Source organism: Pseudorca crassidens, chromosome 7 (assembly GCF_039906515.1).
Source record: "Pseudorca crassidens isolate mPseCra1 chromosome 7, mPseCra1.hap1, whole genome shotgun sequence".
Lineage (NCBI taxonomy): Eukaryota > Metazoa > Chordata > Mammalia > Artiodactyla > Delphinidae > Pseudorca > Pseudorca crassidens.
The window spans coordinates 95865138-95888679 of record NC_090302.1 but is presented as its reverse complement, the minus strand read 5'-3'; the positions used below and the strand labels follow the sequence as shown (position 1 = coordinate 95888679).

General features: G+C 35.2%; 1 protein-coding gene and 1 pseudogene across 10 annotated transcripts in view; one reads left to right on the top strand and one right to left on the bottom strand.

Annotated features, from left to right (window-relative positions):
- AUH (AU RNA binding methylglutaconyl-CoA hydratase) overlaps positions 1 to 23542 on the top strand; it is a 162113-nt gene that overhangs the window by 44952 nt on the left and 93619 nt on the right. For all 10 annotated transcript variants that reach the window (XM_067745039.1, XM_067745036.1, XM_067745034.1 and 7 more), the window contains one exon: positions 11197 to 11283. In XM_067745039.1, the coding sequence (XP_067601140.1) occupies positions 11197 to 11283 (87 nt within the window). The remainder of the gene's footprint in view (positions 1 to 11196; positions 11284 to 23542) is intronic.
- LOC137228447 (small nucleolar RNA SNORA70) lies at positions 4227 to 4328 on the bottom strand (annotated as a pseudogene).

The following is a 23542-nucleotide window of genomic DNA, read 5'->3' as shown; positions in this document are numbered from 1 at the left end:
TCAAAAGAGACAGCAGACTGTAGGCCCTAATCATGATGGTGAACTTGATCTTATGAGTGAAATCTTAGACTGTGAGTCATCAGATGACAATATCCTAGATTAATTTTCTTGAACTCAAGAATTGATGAGTGAGCAGTATATTTCTGTGGTTTCTATAAAGGAAGTATGGAATCTGCATCCAGTTAGTCATTAGGTAGGAAGGACTTCACCATGCAGTATTTTGTGACAAGAAGTTGGACTATTCAGTTTTTCCAAAAGGATATGTGACATATTCTTGCATTTCATATGATGATGTACATGAGCATTTACTTGATACAGCTTGTAATTGAAGAGTGTTGAAGGCAGGTGTGTATACAGAGGTGACAGGAGGGGACTCTATGGTTTAGAAAAGAAAACAAATCATTGATCATTCTGATGGATATTTATAAATCTAAAAATGAATATTTACAATCAGGGAACAATGAATATGGCTGTCCTCAACAAGTTTATGGGCCATCCAAATTTTCAAAAGCACAGCATGTCTACAATGCAAGTTCAAGAAGAAGCAGAAGTAATGATCATTTAGTAGAGCTATATTTGAAATCTGGAATCAGATTTTATAAAACTGTGTGTCCCAGGTTCATGTGTGTCAGTTGATGACCAGTTTCATTCAAATGATATAACCCTTTTCATATGTGTTCGTGTGTGTATGTGATATATGTAAGTATGTGAGTGCATATATGCATACACTATGCATTTGTAGGTATGTATATGTGTAATACACATATATGCACATACCAGGAAAATATAAAAATATATGGATTTTATGTATTTAAATTTTGACTGAAATTTCCAACTAATTTGATTTTTTATTATCCTTTTATTTTTCTGTAAATTATTTATAAAATGACCTAAATTTTAAATAAAATATTAATACAAAGAGTCTATCAGCCCAGCTGATAAAGGGTGTTGATTATTTTTCCTGGCCTACTGAGGGTTAATGTAATGTACCTGTGTGGATCATTGCCCTCAGCAGTTGATGACTGTGCATCTCTTTTAAGCACATGTGGAATATTCATGAAAATTAACCATCTGCTTGGCTGTAAAACCTGCACAGATTTCAAAGGCTGAATTCTGTGACTACAGGCAGATAAGATACAAGTCATTTACAAAAGGTAATTAGAAAAAGTCCCCTACGTGGGGAATTTAAAATAACTTCTAAATAACTTACAGCTCAACAAAGGAATCTTAATGGAAATTAGAACATATTCAGAACTAAATTCTAACAAAATACTTTAAAAGTTGTATAATATAGTTTAGATTGTACTTTAAGAAAGAATAAATGCTCAAGATGAATAAACTAAGAATCCAATTTTTAAAAATGATAGAAGTGACTACAGAATAAACCCAGATAGGGTAGAAGGAAAGAACTGAAGATGAACATAAACTTATGACTTGGAAAAATACACAGTAAGTAATAGGATAATAAAGTCCAAAGTTGGTTCCTCAAAAGTCAAATAGCCAAATTTCTGACAAGATTTATCAAGGGTGAGGGAATAACTAAACAATATTCAAATTGAAAAAGGATCTCATAGGTATAAACTTTACAGAGATTAATCTGGTAAGATAATATTAAGAATAACTGATAACAGTGAATTTGAAATTTTAAGTGGAATAGGTAAATTATTAGAAAATAAAACTTAACCAAAACTGACTTAAATAGAAAACCTGACTCGTCCCATAACAATGAAAACACTTGGTCTCCATGACTGCAGAGGAACATTCTATCCAGACATTTCATGGAACAGGTAATTCCAGCACCTGTACTCCGAGGGAAATGACTTAAAGCAATTATCCCCCAGACTGAGGTTGGGTTCTCCTCTAGGCATTCAGGAGATACAGATTGTTTAAAAGGGACCTAGCTGATAACTTATATGTACTTTTTTGTAGAACTTTTCAGGCTGATCTGCAGGTTAAGTTACTCTTTACCATCTTCTCTTTCATAGTTGCTCTTCTTGCACTTTACAGTAGTCAATCCTGATTTTGCCTTTTTTTGCTTCCTTGACCCAGGGATGAAGAAAGGTCTGAATTGCTATAAAAGGGGTATTTTAAAATGCTAATGTTGAGAATTTTAACTAGGATCCTATTCTTATTCTGGCAGTTTCCAATTCATTGCTTTCAGCTTAATTTAAGGACAGTAAAGTTTTTATGGAATTTTTAAATGCTTCTTGATTACTATGTGATTTTTCAAGAGCTGGCTTTAAAGGAGTTGAAAGAATTGGGTGACATTGCTGAAGTATTCTAGCAATAAATGATTTTCATGCATAGATATATGAAATAATGGAAGAAGGGGAGGTCGTCTTATCTATCTCATTGAGATACTTTTCCCAAAAAAGTTTACTTTTAATGTCTAGTTGTTATCAGATTTATAATATATTTAATCAATTTTATGCTAATAATGCTTGTAATTAAAAGTTAGTCCAGAGGAAAACTTCTAAACTTAGTGCTTCATGGTTACAGGGAATTTAGTAAAAATTAATTCAGTTTATACAATATATATGTTTTGTTGCAAAGAAATGTGACAGTGGTCAAAAGAAGAATTTTAAGCATAAAAGCTGATTGCATCAGAAAAAAATTGCAGCAAAGTGTTGTAGAAATACAACACTTCATAAAGTTGTTCATAAAGAAAATAAATGCCATAGTATTTCTTATCGTTAAGCAAGGATTTGTTTCTTGTTTTAGACATGAATGATTTTGAGAGTCAAGTCGCTGGTATGTAGATTCCACTGGATGCATTGACAATGATATATATCAGTTGTATTTTAAGGTGCCAGTGTTTATAGTGCACGGCAATCCTTGCAACTATTTAAGTTATGAAAAATTTTAGATGTCAATATAAAACTGTTCAAGGGAATGCATCATTTTTCAAAATTCTTTTCAGCTGTAATGGGAACAAAAAATGTTGAAGACCACTGACTTGGAGCATTAGCTCTCAAGAGGGATGGTAACACTCATTGGGGAAGATATTAGAATTTAGGGGGACATTTTTGCTTGTCACAATGACTGAGAGGCTTTACTATCATTTGGTTACTGGGGGCCAAGAAAGCTAGGTATCCTGCAGTGTACAACAAAGAATATTATCATTGTTTTACATAACTTTTCTACTCACTGGACTAGTCCGCGACAAACGTAAGTAGGTAGAAATTTACTACATAGTAATCCTAAAGCATATTCAAAAGAAGGAATTTATAAAAAAAGGTCCAAGTATTTTAGGAGAGGACCATTTTAGTGGGCAATATTTAAATGAACTATATTCTCAGAATTGTTAAATGGTATATTAACTCCATGCATTGTCTACTTGGGGTGTTATGTTTCTGATTACTACATATTTAGTTGAAAAGAGTTTGCGGTAGATACTGCAAAAGCAATACAAATAATTAAAAATATGTAACTTAGAACCAAATATTAAATTATCAGGAATATATGGACTACAGAGATCTTACTGAATTTTATTATACTTTCTCAGTAAGACCAGTGTGATCATACTATTTAATATTGTAACGTGGTTCACAACTTTACTTCCCTCTGCACTCTAGAGTCACACTTTCCTGTTATTTTTACTCCCAAACATTTATCACTTTTTATCTTGGTTATTTATTATATTTATTTTTTAGTATCTTTTTGTCCCCCTTGTTTAGAGACATAGTGTAAGAGGAGAGGGTGGGAGACAGAAAGACAGCCCTTTTGAGGAGTTTGGCTTTAAAAAAAGAGGAGAGAAATTGGTGGTAGCTGGAGCAGGTAATGTGTATGAAGTCAGGAATTTTTTTTGTCATTTTTTTCCATTTGTTTTTTGGGCAGGAAAGTTGGATTTATTGGTGGGCATGAGTAAGGAAGGGAAAGCACCACGGCTTTCATGAGTGCAGGGTCTGCCTTTTGTCCAAGGGGCCCACGATTAGGGATGTGTTTGACCCGTAGTCATCCAGGATGATCCACTTTTCTGCCACCATGTCTTCAGATTCATCCACTTGGAGATGTGGATCTTCTGGGGCCCAGAAACTTGAACTTGGCCCTGTGTGGGCCTTAATCACTTGCTCCTTGTTCTGCAGTTCGGTGCGGGTGGACGTGATGACTTGGCCAGTGTGGACCCTGGCCACTGCGTGCTGGGGCTTTCCAAAGGCACCCTGTATACCTGTCTGGAGCCTAGATTGGGCAGAGCATGATGTCAGACATGAATGTCCACTGGTAAGGGCTGTCTCGAAGGTCCTTTAGGGCAACCCATATAAGCAACAGGCTGCATGCACTACCAAGGAAGCAGCTTTTTTTTTTTTTGTTAGTGCCTTAGTTATCTGTTTTTTTTTTTTTAACGTCTTTATTGGAGTATAATTGCTTTACAATGGTGTGTGTGTGGCTGCTTTTTGCAGCCATTGCGCACCAGGCCTCCACAGAGAAAAGAGGCCTGATTAGCTGCAGAAGGAATTTTTTTTAACGTAAATTTTTAAATTGAATTATAATATACATAGGGAAAATTGCACAAACTGTAAGTTAAATTTCTGCAAAATGAACTCACCTGTGCAATCACCACCCAAATTAAGAAATGAACACTACCATTACCAGCACACCATAATTCATCCGTTATGCTTCTTCCTATCATTAACCATCTCTCACCCGAAAGATAGTGGAGGTTTTTCTGATTTTTATTACCAAATACTAATTTTGCCTGTTTTCAAACTTTATGTAACTGGAATTATCCAGCATGTATCTTTTAAGGTTGACTTCTTCTCAACACGTTTGTGGGGTTCAGTATGTACTGTTCGTCTAGGAATAGTTATATTCATATTTGTCGGAATATTTCACAATTTATTCATTTTGCTGTTGATGAATGTTTGGGGTGTTGCTGGTTTCAACTATTCTGAATAATGCTTCTGCGAATATGCTTATACGTGTCCTTTAGTGTACATATCATGTGTTTCTGTTGGATGTGTATACTTGGGATGGTGATTTTTTTTTTTACCAGTTTTACTCCCAGCAGCATTAAATCAAAGTTCTCATTGCTCTATACCTTCACCAACACTTTAGCACTGTACTGCTTATAAAACTATCTGTGGTGTTTTTTTTTTTGTTTTTATTTGCGGTACGCGGGCCTCTCACTGTTGTGGCCTCTCCCGTTGCGGAGCACAGGCTCCGGACACGCAGGCCCAGCGACCATGGCTCACGGGACCAGCCGCTCCGCGGCATGTGGGATCTTCCCAGACCGGGGCACGAACCCGTGTCCCCTGCATCGGCAGGCGGACTCTCAACCACTGCGCCACCAGGGAAGCCCCAACTATCTGTGTTTGTAATCGGTGTTTCCTTGATGATTAGTCATGTTGTATTCCTTTTCATCTCTTTATTAGCCAGTGTTATATTCTCTTTCGTGAATTATCTGTATGAATCTTTTGCCTATATTTTATAGTTGGGTTATTTATATTTTTCTTCCTGATTTATAGTTCTTTACATGCACAGGACACATGTATTTAAGATACCATTTCCCACTCTTTTACTTGCATATTCACTCGCTTAATGATGTCCTTTGATGAACAGAAGTTTTTAATTTTAAAGAACTCTAGTGTTTTCCTTTTAAAAGTGTTGGAAAAACCTTTTAAAAATCTTTGTCTATACCAAAATCTTAAAGATATCTTTGGATATTTTCATTTAGAAGTTATTTGTTTTACCTTTCAGATTTAGGCTGTAATGCACTGATTTGTGTGTGTATATGATATGAAGGGTCAAGAATTGTTTTTCCCCATATGAACCTTCAGTGGTCCCAGCTCCATTTATTGGAATGTTCCAGCAGTGCCATCTTTGTCATAAATCAAGCAGGTCTTTTCTGGACTTGCTATTCTGTTCCATTGCTCTGTTTCTCTATCTTTGAGCCAGTGTCCCATTTTCTTAATTACTGTAGCTTTATAATACATCTTATTTTAATATAAATTCTCCAGCTTTTTCTTCTTCAAGATTATCTTGACTATTATTGGGCTTTTGCATATCCACTTTGTCAATTGCTAAAAAGCATTGGGATTTTGATTGGAACCACACCGAATCTATTAATTTGGAGAGAATTTACATCTTTTAGTATGGAATCTTCTAGCACATGAAATGATATATTCCTCCATTTATTTAGGACTTTAATTTAGATTTTGTAGGTTTTTAGTGTCAAGATTTTGTACATCTTTTATTAGATTTATTCCTTGGCTCTTTGATCTTTGAATGTTAATATAAATGGTATCTTTTTAAAATTTCACAAATTTCTTTTGCTAGTACATAGAAAGTTGATTTTTTAAATATTGAACCTGTATCCAGCAACCTTACTAAATTCACTTATTTTTATGGTTTGTAAATTCTTTTGGATATTCCTCATGTATAATTAAGTCATCTGCTAATTATGCAGTTTTATTTTTTCCTTCTGTTCCTTGTAATTAAAAAAAATTTCTTATTACACAGACTAGTACATCTGTTCCCATCTGTAGAAGTGATAAATAATACCTTTTCTCATTCTTGGTCTCTGAGAGGAAGTAATTGACCATTAAAGGTGGTGTTAGCTATAGGTATTTTGTAATTACTCTTTATAAAATCAAAAAGATTCTTTTCTTTGCTATGAATTTTTAATTAATGAGTGTTAATTAGAGAGGACACCAAAAGTACAAGTAATAAAATACAAAAAATTGATAAATTGGACTTCATTAAAATTAAACTTTGAAAAACCATCAAGAATCATCAAAAGGTAAGCCACAGGGAGAAAATATTGAATCATATTTCTGAAAAAGGACTTGCATGCAAGATATAACTCTTACAACCCAGTAAGAATAAAATAAATTATCCATCAAAAAAATGAGCAAAAGATTTGAATAGACATTTCACTCAAGAAACTGTATGAATGGCTAATAAGCACCTTGAAAAGATGCTAACCTCATTAGTCATTAGGGAAATGCAAATTTAAAACCATAATAAATACCACTTCATGTCCACTAAAATGGCTATGATAAAAGGGCAGACTAGTGTTGGTGACCTTGTAGGACAATAGAGACCCTTAGGCATTACTGATAGGAATGTAAAGTGGTGCAGCCACTACGGAAAACAGTGGCAGGTTTTTTTCCTTCTTTTCTTTTTTAAGTTAAATAGAAATTTACAATATAGCCCAGCAATTTCACTCTATCCAAGACAAGTGAAAAAATTTCTCTACACAAAGACTTGTATGCAGACGTTCATGGTAGTATTTTTCATAATAGCCAAAAAAGTAGAAACAACCCAAATGTCCATCAACCAATGAATGGATAAACAAAATGTCTGTCCCTACAATGAAATACTATTTGGTAATAAAAAGATAAAAAATACTGATTCATCTTTATATCATGGATGAACCTGAAAAACACTACACTGTGTGAAAGAAAGAAACAGAAGACCATATATTATATGAGTTTATTTGTATGAAATGTTCAGAAAAGGCAAAGTTATAGGAAAATATCAGTAGATTAGTTTGGGGCTAGAAGTGAGAACAGGGAGTGACTGCATATGGGTGTGAGGGACCTTTTCTGTGATAATGGAAATGTTCTAAAACTGGGTTGTGGTGATGGTTGTACAACTCTGTAAATTTACTTAAAAAATATTGAATTGTGTATTTTAAATGACTGAATTTTATTTTATGTAAATTATACCTCAGTGAAGATGTTAAAGAATGAGTGTTGAATTTTATCAACTACTTTTCTGACCCTACTGAAAATTTATGTTTTTCACCTTTCTCAATTACATAAATTTAAAAATTTCATAAATTAAAAAAATTAATATTAAAAATGTAAGTCCAGTCATAAATCTTGACTGAGTATAAATTGGTCTTGATATATTTTATTTATGTTACTACTAGGTATGATACACTGATACTTTGTTTAGGATTTTTTGAGACTTTATTTATGAGAAAAATTGGCCCGTCATGTTTTTTTCTTACAATGTTCTGTTCAAGTTTTTGTTTTGCTGTTCTCCATGTCAGCATTTTTAAGATTGATGGTAAATGTTTTTCATTATATGTTTGGAAGAATTTACTATTGGAGCCATATGGGCATGCAGTTTTCTTTGTAGGAAAGTTTTTAATTACATATTCAATTTCTTTAATATGTATTTGTGTTTTCAGATTTTCTATTTCTTTGTCAGTTTTAATAAGTTGTGTTTTCCTAGGAATTTGTTCATTTCCTGTCGTTTTTCAAATCCTTTGGGCCAAAGTTTTTAATAATATTGTTTTATTGTCTGTAAAATCCTTAGTATTACCCTCCTTTTCATTCTCGATTGGGACTTGTGCCTTCTCTGATTATCTATGATGAGTCTTGCTAAAAGGTCTATTATTTATTTTAGTTTGTTTTTCAAAGAACCAACTATTTTGATTTTCTCTCGCACATTTGTTTTCTATTTAAAAGTTTTTTTTTTGCTCCAGTTTCTACTTTGGGATTAATTTTTTCTGATTTTTTATTTCTTGATAGGAATATTTGAAAGGATATTTGACTGCTTGCTTTATCAGTTACTGTGAAAAGTCTGTTAAAATCCACTGTGGTTGTAGACTTGGCAGTTTTTCATTTTAGTTCTGTTAGTTTTTGCTTTATGTATTTTGGGGCTGTCTTTTTTATGTATGCCAATTTAGAATTCTTATGGCTTTTTTAATGGATCATCATATTTATTATTATAAAATAACCCTCTAGTTTGAGTGATGTTTCTTGCCTTACTTCTCTTTTGTCAGAGATGAAGATAACTTTACAAGTTTTCTTTTGCTTAATGTTTGCAAGTTTTTTACCCTTTTAGCCAGTCTGTGCCCTTATATTTTAAGACGTATCACTTGTAAGGAGTATAAAATAAGCTTTAAAACTCTACTCTCATAATCTGCTTGAAGAATTCCCTGTAGCGTTTATTTTCACGTGGGTCTGCTGGTGACAAATTGTTGTTTGTGGGTGTGTGTGTCTGTGAGTGGGTGTGTAAAATGTCTTTATTTCACCATCATTTTGAAGGATAGGTTTGATTTGTTTGGAATTCTAGATTGGCAGTTATTTTCTTTCTTCACTTTAAAGATACTCATTTTCTGTCTCATACCATTGTGTGGATAAAGCTGCATTCCATAAGGAGACACATCTTCTACACTTCTCTGCTGGGACTAGTGTGCAGTTAATGGGCCACACGTGTTAAGAGCAAACCTTGATTCCCTTTAGGTTCTGGCATGGCTTCCAGCAGCCTAGTCTCTTTAACCTGAGTGTGGTTTTCAAAGCCTGCTGTGTGGTCACAGGGGCAGAATGTTGGTGAAAGCCCCCTATTGGAGCTCTAGTTAGAGCTGTGTTAGAGGGTACCCTAATGGTGCCCTGAGGCCAGAGGACGTGATGGATCCCATGATAGAGTTACAGGGGCTCCTTCAGGACCACCTCATCCAGAGTCCCTATGTGTCCCATCAGCTTTCAGTTCCTCATTGCTTTGGCTCCTCTTTCGTCTATTGCCTTCCCCCATACCACACTACATTTAGCTACTTTTATTAACCTATATGTGTTAGCTAACATGCACTAGGCAACATTTTATATTCTCAATTTAAAATTATATTCTTAATGTTAAATGACAGTGAGTTGAAACATTATTTCTTTAACAAATACATCCTACTAGTTTAGAATTCTTTTGACACTACTAACATTTTTCTTCCATGCTAAATTTTAATTCTCCATGGAAAAAATTATGAAGACATGTATCAGACATCCAAAAATCATGACTACCTACCATATTGAGTACCCACCACTTAACTTAAGCAACACAGTATTACAAATAAGATTGAAGTTCTCTGTGTCTATTGCCAATCACATCTCTCTCCCTCCCCCACAGAGGTCACCACCAATTGAATTTGGAATTTATCATTTCCATGTATGTTTTATATCCCTACATAGCATTCTTCTTTTAAAAACTTATTTAAATGGTTATTATCCTGTGTATCTTTCAGTAATTATATATAATGATAAATATATATTGTATTTATTTATATAATTGTAAATCCTGCAACATCATTAGATTTATCCATATTTATACTCTAATTCCTTCATTTTCATGCTGCACATATAACATTTTGTTGTATAAATATGTCCCAGTTTTATTATTAATCCTTTTAGTGGATATTTAGGTTTTTTCCACTTTTCTGCTATTTTTATACATGTTGTATTGAATGTTGTATGTATTTCCTTGGGCATATATTTGAGAGATTTTCTAGGGTATATATACCTAAGAACTGATGGGTTGTAGGATATGTGTTTTGTCAACTGCAGTTGTCACTTCCACAGGAAGTATATGGGCTCAGAATCAGCTGCTACTTGATGTTACATCTAGTCATGATCAATTTATAATGGGCTAATAAGAAAATAAGTAGCTGAGTATATACTATCTATGCTGTAATTTTACTTTGTTTTTTGTTTATTTATTTTAATGGGGATACCTTTTCTCAGTGAGTTTAATTTTATTAAAAAGAACGTCTTTGTTGAGCCACAGAGTAAACAGTTTAATCCCTTAAGGAATTCCTTATGTTTATTTTTATCTGTTCCAAAGTTATGATTCTGTGATAAAGTCATAATTATGAAATTGTCTATTTGCATATACTTTCAAGCCAGTGATTCTCAAATGTGATCTGCAGTCACCAGGGTGGGCATCCATGAAGTCACAATGATTTTCATAGCAGGAAGGTGTGATTTGCCCTTTTCATTGGGTTGGCATTTGCACTGATGGGACAGCAGCAGTGGTGGATAGAACAGCCAGCATCTTTTCAAGAACCAAGAAAGTGGCATCAGTCTGTAATCATTTATGTTAACAGGAATGGGTTTATTTGTATTATTCAATGAAAAAATAAATATTTTAAAAATTTTGTTTCATTTTCTAATAGAATAACTATTGGTAGATATATATAATGTTAACAATGCCTCCTTCTCTAAGAGTATAAAGGGGTTCTGAGACCATGAAGTTTGAGAAGCATTACTTTAAGCACATGGTAGATACATGAACAAACAAATATTATATTCAATCTGGTGCTGGTCTTTGGGAAGGAAAACTTAGATACTGTAATTCCTTTGATAGATAAATCTAGTCTGTCTTCAAGTTATATATAAATCTTAAGTAAATGTTCAGTTTGTTGCCTTAAAGTTTTGTTTATAACTAGATTATATTTGTAAATAAAATACTTTGTAGGTGCTGACCTTAAGGAAAGAGTCAAAATGAATTCCAGTGAAGTTGGTCCTTTTGTCTCCAAAATAAGAGCAGTGATTAATGAAATCGGTAAGCACAATTAAATTCTCCTTTTAGCATGCTGAAGGTGACCTTAAATGTCAGATTTTAAAAGTTGCACATTGTCTTTATGTATAAGCTTTGGCTAAAATATTTATATGGTTAGATAGTCATGACCTATAGCTGGTTGTAAAACAGCATGTAATATATTTAATTTGAAAAGTTGTGAAAATTTTTTTTATAATTAAAGATGCCTCCTATTTATGATGACATGGCATATAGAGGTAATTATTAGAAAACAAAGAATAATTTGGCATAAGCCTTTGACATAAGTATTTATATTTCTTAAATAGTTGCATACACAGACATATTTATAGATTGGGATTTTTTTTGTTTTTTACATAAACGGGATCATACTATCTCCTTAGAATTATAAATTTCTGTGTAGTGTTTATATTTCAGTATATATCAATTTATTATTAATACTCTTTAATACATTACTACATAGTAATCCATAGCATAGTTTATCCAAAATTTGAAACTATTTCTTCATTAATGAACACTTAGGATGTTTTTGTTGTTTTGTTTTTGTGGGGTTTTGCCATTTTTGTTATTTATAATAAAGCAGTGATTATCTTTGTACAAAGTCTTTTAGAACATTAGTATGTATATTTGTAAGATTGCTAAACATGGTATTGCAGTTCTAAGTATCATGTGTTCATTTTACATTTTAATAAATCCTACCAGATTATGTTGCAAAAAGATGGTAATAATTTATATTCCCATCAATCACATGACAGTACCTGTTTCCTTATAGTCTTGTAGCATTTAATGTTGTTATTTTTTAAGTTTGCCAGAGTTGAAGAAAAAAATAATCTTAGCATTTTAATTTTCACTTTCTCAGATGCTAGTATATCTTTTCAGATTAGACTTGCTTTTCCCCTCCTGTAAATTGCCTTTTCACATTCTTTATCCTCTTTTCTATAGCATTATTTAATAACTATTTACCTAAAGCCAATTTTGTATTAATCTTTTGTTGTTAAATTTATTACAGGTATTGCCTCTTAATGTTCCACCCTAATTCACTTCTAGGAGCTTTAATATCTAGAGGGTACAAAGTTCCCGTCATTATTATTTTTCTTTTTTCCTTGAAGATTTTCTTTGCTAATTCTCACACATCAACTCTTCCAAATGAGTTTAGAATTATTAATTTTAAAGTGAAGAAGAAAAATACTCTTATGAGACTTCGATTGGAATTTCTATAAATCTTGTTTATAAAGAATTGACATTTTTATGATACTAAATCTTTCCATCCATGATATGCATGGCTCTTATTTTGAGGGGGTGGTCATTCATGTTTTAATGTTCGTCAAAGAAGTTTTCTTCACATTGGCTTTGTCTTGTATCTTTTTTCCCCCTCAGATTTATCCCTAGCTATTTTATAGCATTTATTCCTTTGAATGGGATCTTTTCACCATACTTCTGATGAAGTCTGGTTATTGTTGTAGGTCCGTAGGAAATTTGGTAAATTTTATGTGCTTGTACTTGTATAAGCCATTGTTTTTTCTCAATTAATTTTCTTGTGTTTTCCAGAAAGCAAAAAAAGTTCATTATATATAAAAAATGCAATTTTAATCTCTTCTGTTTCCAGCATTTTAATCTTAACATATTTTTCATATATTCTCACATTGGCTAAGGTTCTTGGTACAATATTCAGCTGTTGAAGGGATCATGTTCATCCTTACCTTTATTTGAGTTTAATGAATGCTTTTAATATTTTGCCGATAAATATCAAGTTCAGAGAGTTTTCTACTATTTCAACTTCTTTAGGAGTTTGCTACTCTTTTCTAATCGAGAATAAGGGTTAAAGTTTGTCAGCTGCCTTTTTGTTATGTGTCAGGATGGTATATATTAAAATTTGTCTCAGATTTTATTATACTGAATTGTATTAATAGTCTTACTGATGCTGCACTGGCCTTGTATTAGTAGAATAAACACTACCTGGTCATTGTGGTTCGTGGTTATGGTGGTTTTTAATATATACTGCTGGATTTAATTTTATATATTTTGATATAAACATAAACGAGATGGGAATCTTCTAATTTTGTTTTTTGTGTTACCCTTTCTGGTTTGGTATCATGTTTATACAACCTTCATAGAATGAAGTGAAAAGTTTTTCACCTTTTTCTGTACTATACAGGGAAATCATCTGTTATTTGAAAGATTAGAATTTGACCATGTGGCATCTTTTGGGGTCTTGTGTGGTTTTGTTATTGTTGTTTCCTTTTTTTTTAGAGCTAAGTTTTTAAAAAATATATGTGTTTTGGTTTCTAGAATGTTTCTTGTCACCTTCATGACTTTTGTTTATCCTCTGCCAGTGTTATTGAAGACTCTCCTCTGCTTCTCTCTCCAGCTTCAACCATATGGTGAGATAGATGTCTTCTGAGGCAGAGCATGGATTTGGTTTCCATGTTGGTCAGAGAACTTGATCTTGGAAGTAGAAGTTGATGCTATCTGTAACTCTCTATATATGCTGGGATGAATGGCTAAGACTGGTTCAGTTATAAACATTACGTTGATGTTTGTTCCCAGCCTCTTTCTATTTTATTGAATCTGAAATTGGAATTTTTCTGATGCTTTTTAAATGAAGAACTACTTTTTTTGTAGTAGATTTTTCTTTTCACTGGTTGAAGCTGTACTATTTCTGTTCTGGATCCTGATCCAGTACTCTTTTTCCTATTCCATGAGTTCCCTAATATTAGGTAATGATACTTTTCACTACAGCATTACAATGGACATAAAATTTTTAAGATGTCTTTGGTGGTGACTTAGTGAGACTTTGAAGGGCAGGTAAAAACTGTCTTGATCAAATTTGTTCGTTTAGTACATTAAACCAGGGGCTAGGAAACTTTTTCTTAAAGGGACAGATAGCAGATATTTTCGGCTTTGCAGGGGTATTATGGTCTCTATTGCAGTAACTCAACTTTTCTTTTTTTTAAAGACTTTATTTTTCAGGAGTAGTTTTAGGTTCACATCAAAATTTAGGGGTGGGTAAAGAGATTTCTCATATATCCCCTGCCACCACAATATGCATAGTCTCCCCCCCCCTCATTATTAATATCTCACACCAGAGAGGCACATTGGTTACAGCTGATGAACTTATGTTGACACATTATAATTACCCAAGTCCACAGTTTATGTTAGGGTTCACTCTTGGTGTTTTACATTCCATGGGTTTGAACAAATGTAAAATGACATGTACCCATCATTATAGTGTTGTCCAGAGTGTTTTCACTGCCCTAAAAATCCTCTGTGCTTGACTTATCCGTCCCTTCTGCCCTCTCTGGCAACCATGTTTTACTTTCTCCATATTTTTCCATCATATAGTTGGAATCATGTAATATGTAGCTTTTTCAGATTGGCTTCTTTCACTTAGTAACATGCATTAAAGTTTTCTCCATGTCGTTTCATGCCTTGATAGCTCATTTCTTTTTATTGCTGAACAATATTCCACTGTATAGATGTATCACAGTTTCTCCATTTACCTACTGAAGGACACCTTGGTTGCTTCCAGGTGTTTGCGACTATGAATAAAGCTGCTATATACATCTGTGTGCAGATTTTTGAGTGGACGTGTTTTCAACTCCTTTGGGTAACTACCAAGGAGCACGATTGCTGGATCATGTGGTAAGAGTCTGTTTAATTTTATAGGAATTTGCCAAACTGTCTTCCTAAGTGGCTGTACCATTTTGCCTTCCTACCAGCAGTAAATGAGTTTCTGTTCTGTTGCTCTACATCCTTGCCAGCATTTGGCGTTGTCAGTGTTCCAGATTTTGGCTATTCTAATAGGTGTGTAGTGGTAGATCGTAGTTGATTTAATTTGCATTTCCGTGATGACATATGACGTGGAGTGTCTTTTCATAGGCTTATTTACCATCTGTATATATTCTTTGGTGAGGTGTTTATTAAGGTCTTTGGCTCAGTTTTTAATTGGATTGTTTTCTTATTGTTGAGTTTTAAGAGTTCTTTGTATATTTTAGATAATATTCCTTTATCAGGTATGTCTTTTGCAAATACTTTGTCCTAATCTGTTGCTTGTCTTCTCATTCTCTTGACGTTATCTTTCGTAGTGCAGAAGTTTTTTATTTTATTAGGGTCAAACTTATCCATTATTTCTTTCATGGATTGTGCCTTTGGTGTTGTATTTAAAGAGTCATTGTCATACCCAAGGTTTCTAGGTTTTCTCCTATGTTATCTTATAGGGGTTTGATGGTTTTGTGCTTTACAGTTAGATCTGTGATCCATTTTAAGTTAATTGTTGTGGGGTGTAGGTCTGTGTCTAGATTCATGTTTTTGCCTCTGGATGTCCAGTTGTTTCAGCACTATTTGTTGAAAGGACTATCAGTGTTCCATTATATTACCTTTATTCCTTTGTCAAAGATCAGTTGACTGTGTTTATGCAATCTGTTTCTGTGTTCTGTTCCTTTATTTATTTGTCTATTCTTTTGCCAGTAACCGCACTGTCTTCAATTACTGTAGCTTTATAGTGACTCTTGACATTGGTTGCTGTCAGTCCTCCAATTTTGTTCTCTTTCAATATTGTGTTGGTTATTCTGGCTCTTTTGCCTCTCCATATAAATTTTAGAATCAGTTTGTGAATATCCACAAAATAACTTGCTGTGCTTTTGATTGAGAATTGAATTGCATAGATTAAATTGGGAAGAATCTACATCTTGACAATATCGAGTTTTCCTATCCATGAACACAGAATTTCTTCTCTCTGTTTAGTTCTTCCTTGATTTCAAGCATTAGTTTAATTTCCTCATATAGATCTTGTACATATTTTGTTAGATTTATATCTTAAGTATTTCATTATTTGGGGTCTTAGTGTAAGTGATATTGTGTCTTTAATTTCAAATTCCACTTGTTCGTTGTTGGTATATAAAAGAATGATTGACTTATTGTATATTTACCCTGTGTCCTGCAACCTTGGTATAATTGCTTATTTGTTCCAGGAATGTTTTTGTTAATTCTTTCAGGTTTCTGCACATCATGCATGAAAATATATTTTGCAAACAAAGCCAGTTTAATGTCTTCCTTCCCAGTCTGTATTACCTTTTATTTCCTTTTCTTGTCTAATTGCATTAGTAAGGACTTCTACCATGATGTTGAAAAGGACTAGTGACAGGAGACATCCTTGTCTTGTACCAGCTACTCAACTTTGACATACAGTGCTCAAGCAGCCACAATGTGTAAAAAAATGTGTGTTTTTCTGTTACAGTAAAATTTCATGCACAGTGAAATTTGAATTCCATATAATTTTTATAGATTATGAAATAGTATTTTAAATAGATTTTTTTCTACCTATTTAAAGATAGAAAAACCATATTAGCTCACAGGTTGTGCTGAAGCAGACACATGGCCTGATTTCTTTCCTTTCTCCCTCTCACCTGCCCTTTCTCTCTCTCTCTCCCTCCCTCACTGCCATCCATCTATCCATCCATCTCAGATGTCTTCTAGCTTTTTTATTTTTTCTGTTTTTTAGAATTAATTCTAGTCTTCCACTTTTTAAATTTATATATTTAAAAAAATCTACTGACTTTCAGTTCTAATTTGGATACATTGCTTCACGCTTGGCTCAGGGCTTTTCATTGGTTTTTGCTTTTCACAGATGAAAGGTTTTAAGGCCTGTGTATCCTTTGATAGGGGTCCTAAGATATTCTTCATGGAAACAGAGCATAAAGCTTACAGATGAGTTGGAGGGTGAAGGGAGTAGTAAGAAAAACAAAACAAAACAAAAACCAAAAGAAAGTTCATCAGATCCATAAAAAATATAAAAAGAAGCATAATCTTAGGACAAATTAAATAGTAAGATGTTGAAATAAGTAAAGTAATTACCATTAATGTCAGTTGATTAAACTTGCTGTTGACAGAGATGTTTAGATCTAATTAAAAAATGTAAATAGGCTGTGTATTGTTAATAATAGCCACATCTGGTATAGTTCTTTTTATGCCAGGAGATGACTAACCAAAGGAAAGAGGTATATAGATACATACTTTGAGATAAAAAGGATTATTAGTAAGATAGTCACTGCATATGATAAAAGTTTAAATTTCTTAGGAAATGTCATACTGAACTTGTATGCACCTGAAAACAAAGATCTGAAAATGTACAAATAAAGCTATATTGGATGTATATAGGAGAAACTGTCAAATCCTCTGTCATTGTGGATAATTGCAACCCATCTCTCCCAACTTATCAATGAGGTCAAAAGACAAAGCTTAAAAATAAAGATTTGAACAACCTGAGTACCAAGTTTGGTTTAATATACTCTTAACCCCAGATTAGAGTGTATGTATACTTCTCATGAACATGTGAAATATTTATAAAAAGGTATCATGTGCTGGATCCTAAAATCTTCATTAAATTTCATAATGCAGTCTACAGCAACATGGATGGACCTAGGTATTATCATATTAAGTGAAGTAAGTCAGAAAGAGAAAGACAAATATCATATGATATCACTTATATGTGGAATCTAAAATATGATACAAATGAACTTACTTACAAAACAGACTCACAGACATGGAAGAGAAACTTATGGTTATCAAATGGGAAGGGAGTGGGAGGTATAAATTAGGAGGTTGGGATTAGCAGATACAAACTATTGTTTGTAAAATAGATAAACAACAAGGCCCTACTATATAGCACAGGGAGCTATATTCAATACCCTGTAATAAACCATAATGGATAAGAATGTAAAAAAGAATATATATATATATATATATATATATTTACAATGTTGTGTTAGTTTCTGGTGTACAGCCATCCTACACTGGGAAGACAAGACCCCAGAATGTTTGGCTTTGAAGGCCAGCAGTGCTTACTTTTGGGAGAGCCAGAGGGCTGTGGGAAATAGAGACTCCACTCTTAAAGGGTACACACACAATCTTGCATCCTCCAGGACCTAAGGCAGAAGCAGTAGTTTGAGAAGAGTGTGATTCAGATGCAACTGCTGATCTTGGAGATCCTTCTGGAGAGGCAGGAGGCAACTGCAGCTCACTCTGAAGACATAGACACTGGTGGCAGACATTTCTGGGAAGTCATTCTACCATTAGGACACTGATGCTGGCAAGCACCAATTTGGAATTCTCCCTTTAGCTTATTAGCTCCAGGACCTGGCCCCACCCACCAGCCTTTCACAACCAGTACTGGGATGCCTCAGGCAAAGCAACTAGCTGGGCTGGACACAGCCCCACCCACCAGCCTGCCAGCTGCCTTAAGACTCCCTGAGCCCACAGCCATCCTGGGACCTGGCCCTGTCCACCAGAGGGCCCAGGACCAAGCCCTGCACAGTCCCGGCACTAGTCCCTCCACCTGAGGGCCCTGCAGCTAGAGACCCTAGGACTTGGCTGTACACACCAGTTGGCCAGCACTAACCCTAGACCAACATTACCAGCCAGTAGACAGGCACCAGCCCCAGGTCACCTTGGGCCCCATCCCTGCCCACCAGCAGGTTGATACACCAACTCCAGGACCTCCAGGACCCTGCAGCCAGAGACTCTGGGACCTGGCTTTGCCCACTAGTGGGCCGGCACTAGCCCCAGACCGACTTTACCAACTCGTTTGCAGGACCTGCCCTGGTGCACCCCACCCCCCATCCCACCCTAGGCCCTGGTACTGGTCCTGCCCACTAGCAAGCCAACACCAGCTCCAAGACACCTTGGACCCCTCAGCAGGCCTCTCTAGGATCCAGCCCCACTCACCAACAGGACGACACCATCTTTGGGACACCCTGGGCCCTGTAGCCAGGTGTGTCAAGATCTGGCGCCACTCACCAGCAGATCAACATTAGATCCAAGGACCCAAGTCCTGTAACCACCCACCCTGAAACCTGGCTCTGCCCACCAGTGAGCCAACATTAGCCTCGGGACCCCTTGGGGATCCACAGCCAGCTGCCTTGTGACCCAGCCCTACCCAGCAGCAGCTGACAGCCTCTACATAAGGCAGGACCTGGCAACCAACTGAACTGGGGGTCAGCCATGCCTGCCAGACCATTCAAAGTGGTCAGCTTGCTATAACAGAAGGGCCTGTGCAGTCTCCATAACGGGCACCCCTGGAGCATACAGCTCTGGTGACCAGATAGGAAGGAGTGTGCTGCTGGAACAGATAGGCCATCTCCTACTAAAGGGCAGTTCTCCAAGGTCAGGAAATGTAACCGAACTACCAAATATTGATACATAGCAAAGAAATCAGGAGAAGATTGGATGAACAGAGTGAAAACATAGAAGTTTTTAACCAAGAGTATAAAATATAAAATGACTAAACAGAGGTTAAGAATGTAATAACTGAAAGAAAAAATACACTAGAAGGAATCAACAGTAGATTAGATGATACAGAGGAACAAATTAGCTAGAAGATGGAGTAGTGGAAATCAATGAAGCTGAAGAAAAAGAAAAAAAGAATAAAAAGAAATGAGGACAGTTTAAGAGACTTGTAGGACAGCATCAAGCATACTAACATTTGCATTATAGGGGTCCCAGAAGGAGAAGAGAGAAAGGGGAAGAGAACGTATTTGAAGACATAATAGCTGAAAACCTCCCTAACCTGGGATGGGAAACAGACATCCCCAGGCCCAGGAAGCACAGAGAGCCCCAAACAGCATCAACCCAAGAAGGACCACACCAAGATACAATTCATTGTATTATTAAAACGGTAAAAACCAAAACTAAAGAGAGAATACAGAATATTAAAAGCAGCAAGGAAGAGTAACAAGTTACCTAAAAGGGAACTTCCATAAGATTATCAGCTGACTTCAGCAGAAACCCTGCAGAGCAGAAAGTAGTGGCATGATATACTTAAAGTGATGCAAGGGAAAAACCTACAACCTAAAATACCCACAAGGCTTTCATTCAGATTTGATGTAGAGGTCAAAACTTTTACAGACAAGAAAAGCTTTTAGCACTACCAAACCAACTTCACAAGAAACGTTAAAGGGATTTCTGTAAGTGAAAAAGAAAAGGCCATTTTTTTTTAAACATCTTTATTGGAGTATAATTGATTACAAGGATGTGTTAGTTTCTGCTGTATAACAAAGTGAATCAGCTATACATATACATATATCCCCATATCTCCTCCGTCTTGCGTCTCCCTCCCACCCTCCCTATCCCACCCCTCTAGGTGGACACAAAGCACCGAGCTGATCTCCCGGTGCTATGTGGCTGCTTCCCACTAGCTATCTAGTTTTTATCATGATGGATGATGGAATAAAAACAACCATCTAGAGAAATAGCAGTATTTTTGAGAAGGGGAAAAATTGTAACCTGGAGTGATTTTCACTGCAAGAATAAACATTTCAGGCATGATAAAATTTTAATATGATAATGTCAACAGGTAAAAGAATGTTAGAGAATTCAAGATAATTAAGTTATAAGAACGTCATCTGATCTGTATTTCAGAATTCCAAGACCCTTTGCTCAGCTCTCTGCAGCCACCGTCCAAAGGGCAGTTGTTCAACTATCTGTCAGGGCTCATCCTGAAAAGACACTGGGAAAAATGAAAACATGAGGAGAGGGTTTTGGGCAGTACTTTTTTTTTTTTGTCTTTAGATAGATTAGTAAGGGAAAGGGGTTGCTAATTTAGCATTGTCTGGGATTCTAATAATATCCCCGCGATCCTGGAGACCACATTAGCTGGTTTTGGAATTTACCTACAAGAAAGCAAATTTACTTTTCTAAAATAGACCCGACCAGCAGGCCCATATATTCATTGATCCATGAACATTGTCACTCCAGGGAGCCTCCTTAGATCCTTGTTAAATTTCCATATATGACTCGCAGTCTTCCTCTAAAGCCAGCTCTGACCATCCCTCCTTGAATCTTGGTCAGTTGGACGTTCTGCTTACTTGTCCAAAGGGTAATAAACACACCTCAAAATAAATTAAAAAAAAAAGGTCACAACTAGAAATGTGAAAATTATGAAAGAAAAAAATATCATTGGTAAAGGCAACTATATAGTAAAGGTAGTAAATCAACCAAATACAAAACTAGTAGGAAAGTTAACAGATGAAAGTAGTAAAATTACCTATATCCACAATAAGTAGTAAAGGGATACATAAAACAAAAAGATGTAAAATATGATGTCAAAACAGTAAATATTGGGGTGGATGGAAATGCAGGGTTGTTAAAATGCATTTGAACTTAAGAGGGGCGCAGCTTAAAATAAATTACTTAATACATATATAATGGTATACATTAACCTCATGGTAACCACAAACCAAAAATTTATAATAGTTACACACACACAAAACAAGAAAGGAATCCAAGCATAACACTAAAGGTAATCATCAAATCACAAGGGAAGAGAGCAAAAAAAAAGAACAAAAAACAACTACAAAAACAACCCAAACACAATTTAAAAAATGGCAGCAATTACTTACCCATCAATAATCACTTTACATGTAAGTCAAAAGATATAGATAAACAAAATTGATAAACCTTTAGCCAGACTCATCAAGAGAAAAAGAGAGGGGCCAAATCAATAAAGTCAGAAATGAAAAAGGTGAATTTATAACTGACACCACAGAGATGCAAAGGATCATAAGAGATTACTGTGAACAATTTTTCACCAATAAAATGGACAACCTAGAAGAAATGGAAAAATTCCTGTAGATGTACAATCTCCCAACATTGAACCAGGAAGAAATAGAAAATATCAACAGACTAGTTACCAGTAATGATATTGAATCCATAATAAAAAGACTCCCAACAAACTATAGTCTAGGACTAGACAACTTCACAGGTGAATTCTACCAAACATTTAGAAAAGCGCTAGCACCTACTCTTTGTGAACTATTACAAAATATTTGCAAAGGAAGGAATGTTTCTGAACTCATTCTACGAAGCCAGCATCACCTTGATACCAAAACCAGACAAAGATACCACATTAAAGTCATGTGTTTTTCTCAGTAGATTGATAAAAAGAATGAGAGATGTCAAATCTATCATAGATAAAACTAAAGGTAAACTAGGAATAGAAGGGAGCTTTCTTAGCCTGGTGTTTCTTAGTAAAATGTAAAAGTGGTCTCCTAAAATCAGGAAAAAGACAGGAGGCCTGCAATCACCACCTCTATTCAACATTGTTCTGAAAATCCTGGCATTTGTGGAAAGGCAGGAAATAGAAATAAAATAATGACTGAAAAAGAAGAAATGTAACACTATCTTTCTCAAGTGATTGTCTCTATTAAAAATCTAAAAGGATCCACAAATTATTAGAAATAACGAGTATTGCAAGATGGCTGAATATAAGATCCATATTAAAAAATAATCAATTGCCTTTTTTCCAATAGCAACAGACAAAAGATATCAGTCAGAAAAAGATATTATTGACAGTAGGAAGAAAAATGTATCTAGAAACATATGCAGGCTGTATGGAAAAATTATGAAACATTATTGTAAGACATTAAAAAATTAAATAGAGACATTATCTTCTTGAATAGGAAGATTCAGTATCTAAAAGATGATTCTCACAAATGATTCAATGTACAGATTTAACTTAAAAGTACATTAATTTTGTGAGAAACTTGATGAGCATAAAGAGGCCCCAGGGCTTCCCTGGTGGCGCAGTGGTTGAGAGTCCGCCTGCCGATGCAGGGGACACGAGTTCGTGCCCCGGTCCAGGAGGATCCCACGTGCTGTGAAGCGGCTGGGCCCGTGAGCCGTGGCTGCTGAGCCTGCACGTCCGGAGCCTGTACTCCGCAGTGGGAGAGGCCACAACAGTGAGAGGCCCGCGTACCGCAAAAAAAAAATAAAAAGAGGCCCCCAAATAGCCGAACATTTCTAAAGAAGAAGAAAATGAGAGTCCTTGCCTTATTAGTACTCAAGACTTATTTTAAAGATATGGAAGTTAAGATGGTATATTACTGACTTTGGGATAGACAAATTGACCGATGGAGTGGAATATAGAACCCAAAACAGACCCACAGAAGTAGGGGAACTGATAAGGAGAGAGAAGGCATTGAGGACACTGGGGACGGCAAAGATTTGACTACATTTATGAGGTAAAACAAACTTATATGATCTTGATGGAGTGAAAAATTTCTTAAACACAAAATACAAAACAAAAGGAAAGGTTGATAAGTTCTATGAAATTAAGAACATCCGTTCATTAAAAGACACTGTGAAGAAAGGAGAAAGAAAAGCCACAAACTGGGAGAAAAGACTTGAAACACATAGCTGTCAAAGGATTCGTGTATATATACATGCAGACATGGATCAACACGTGCATACATACATGCAGCCAGGAAGTCAA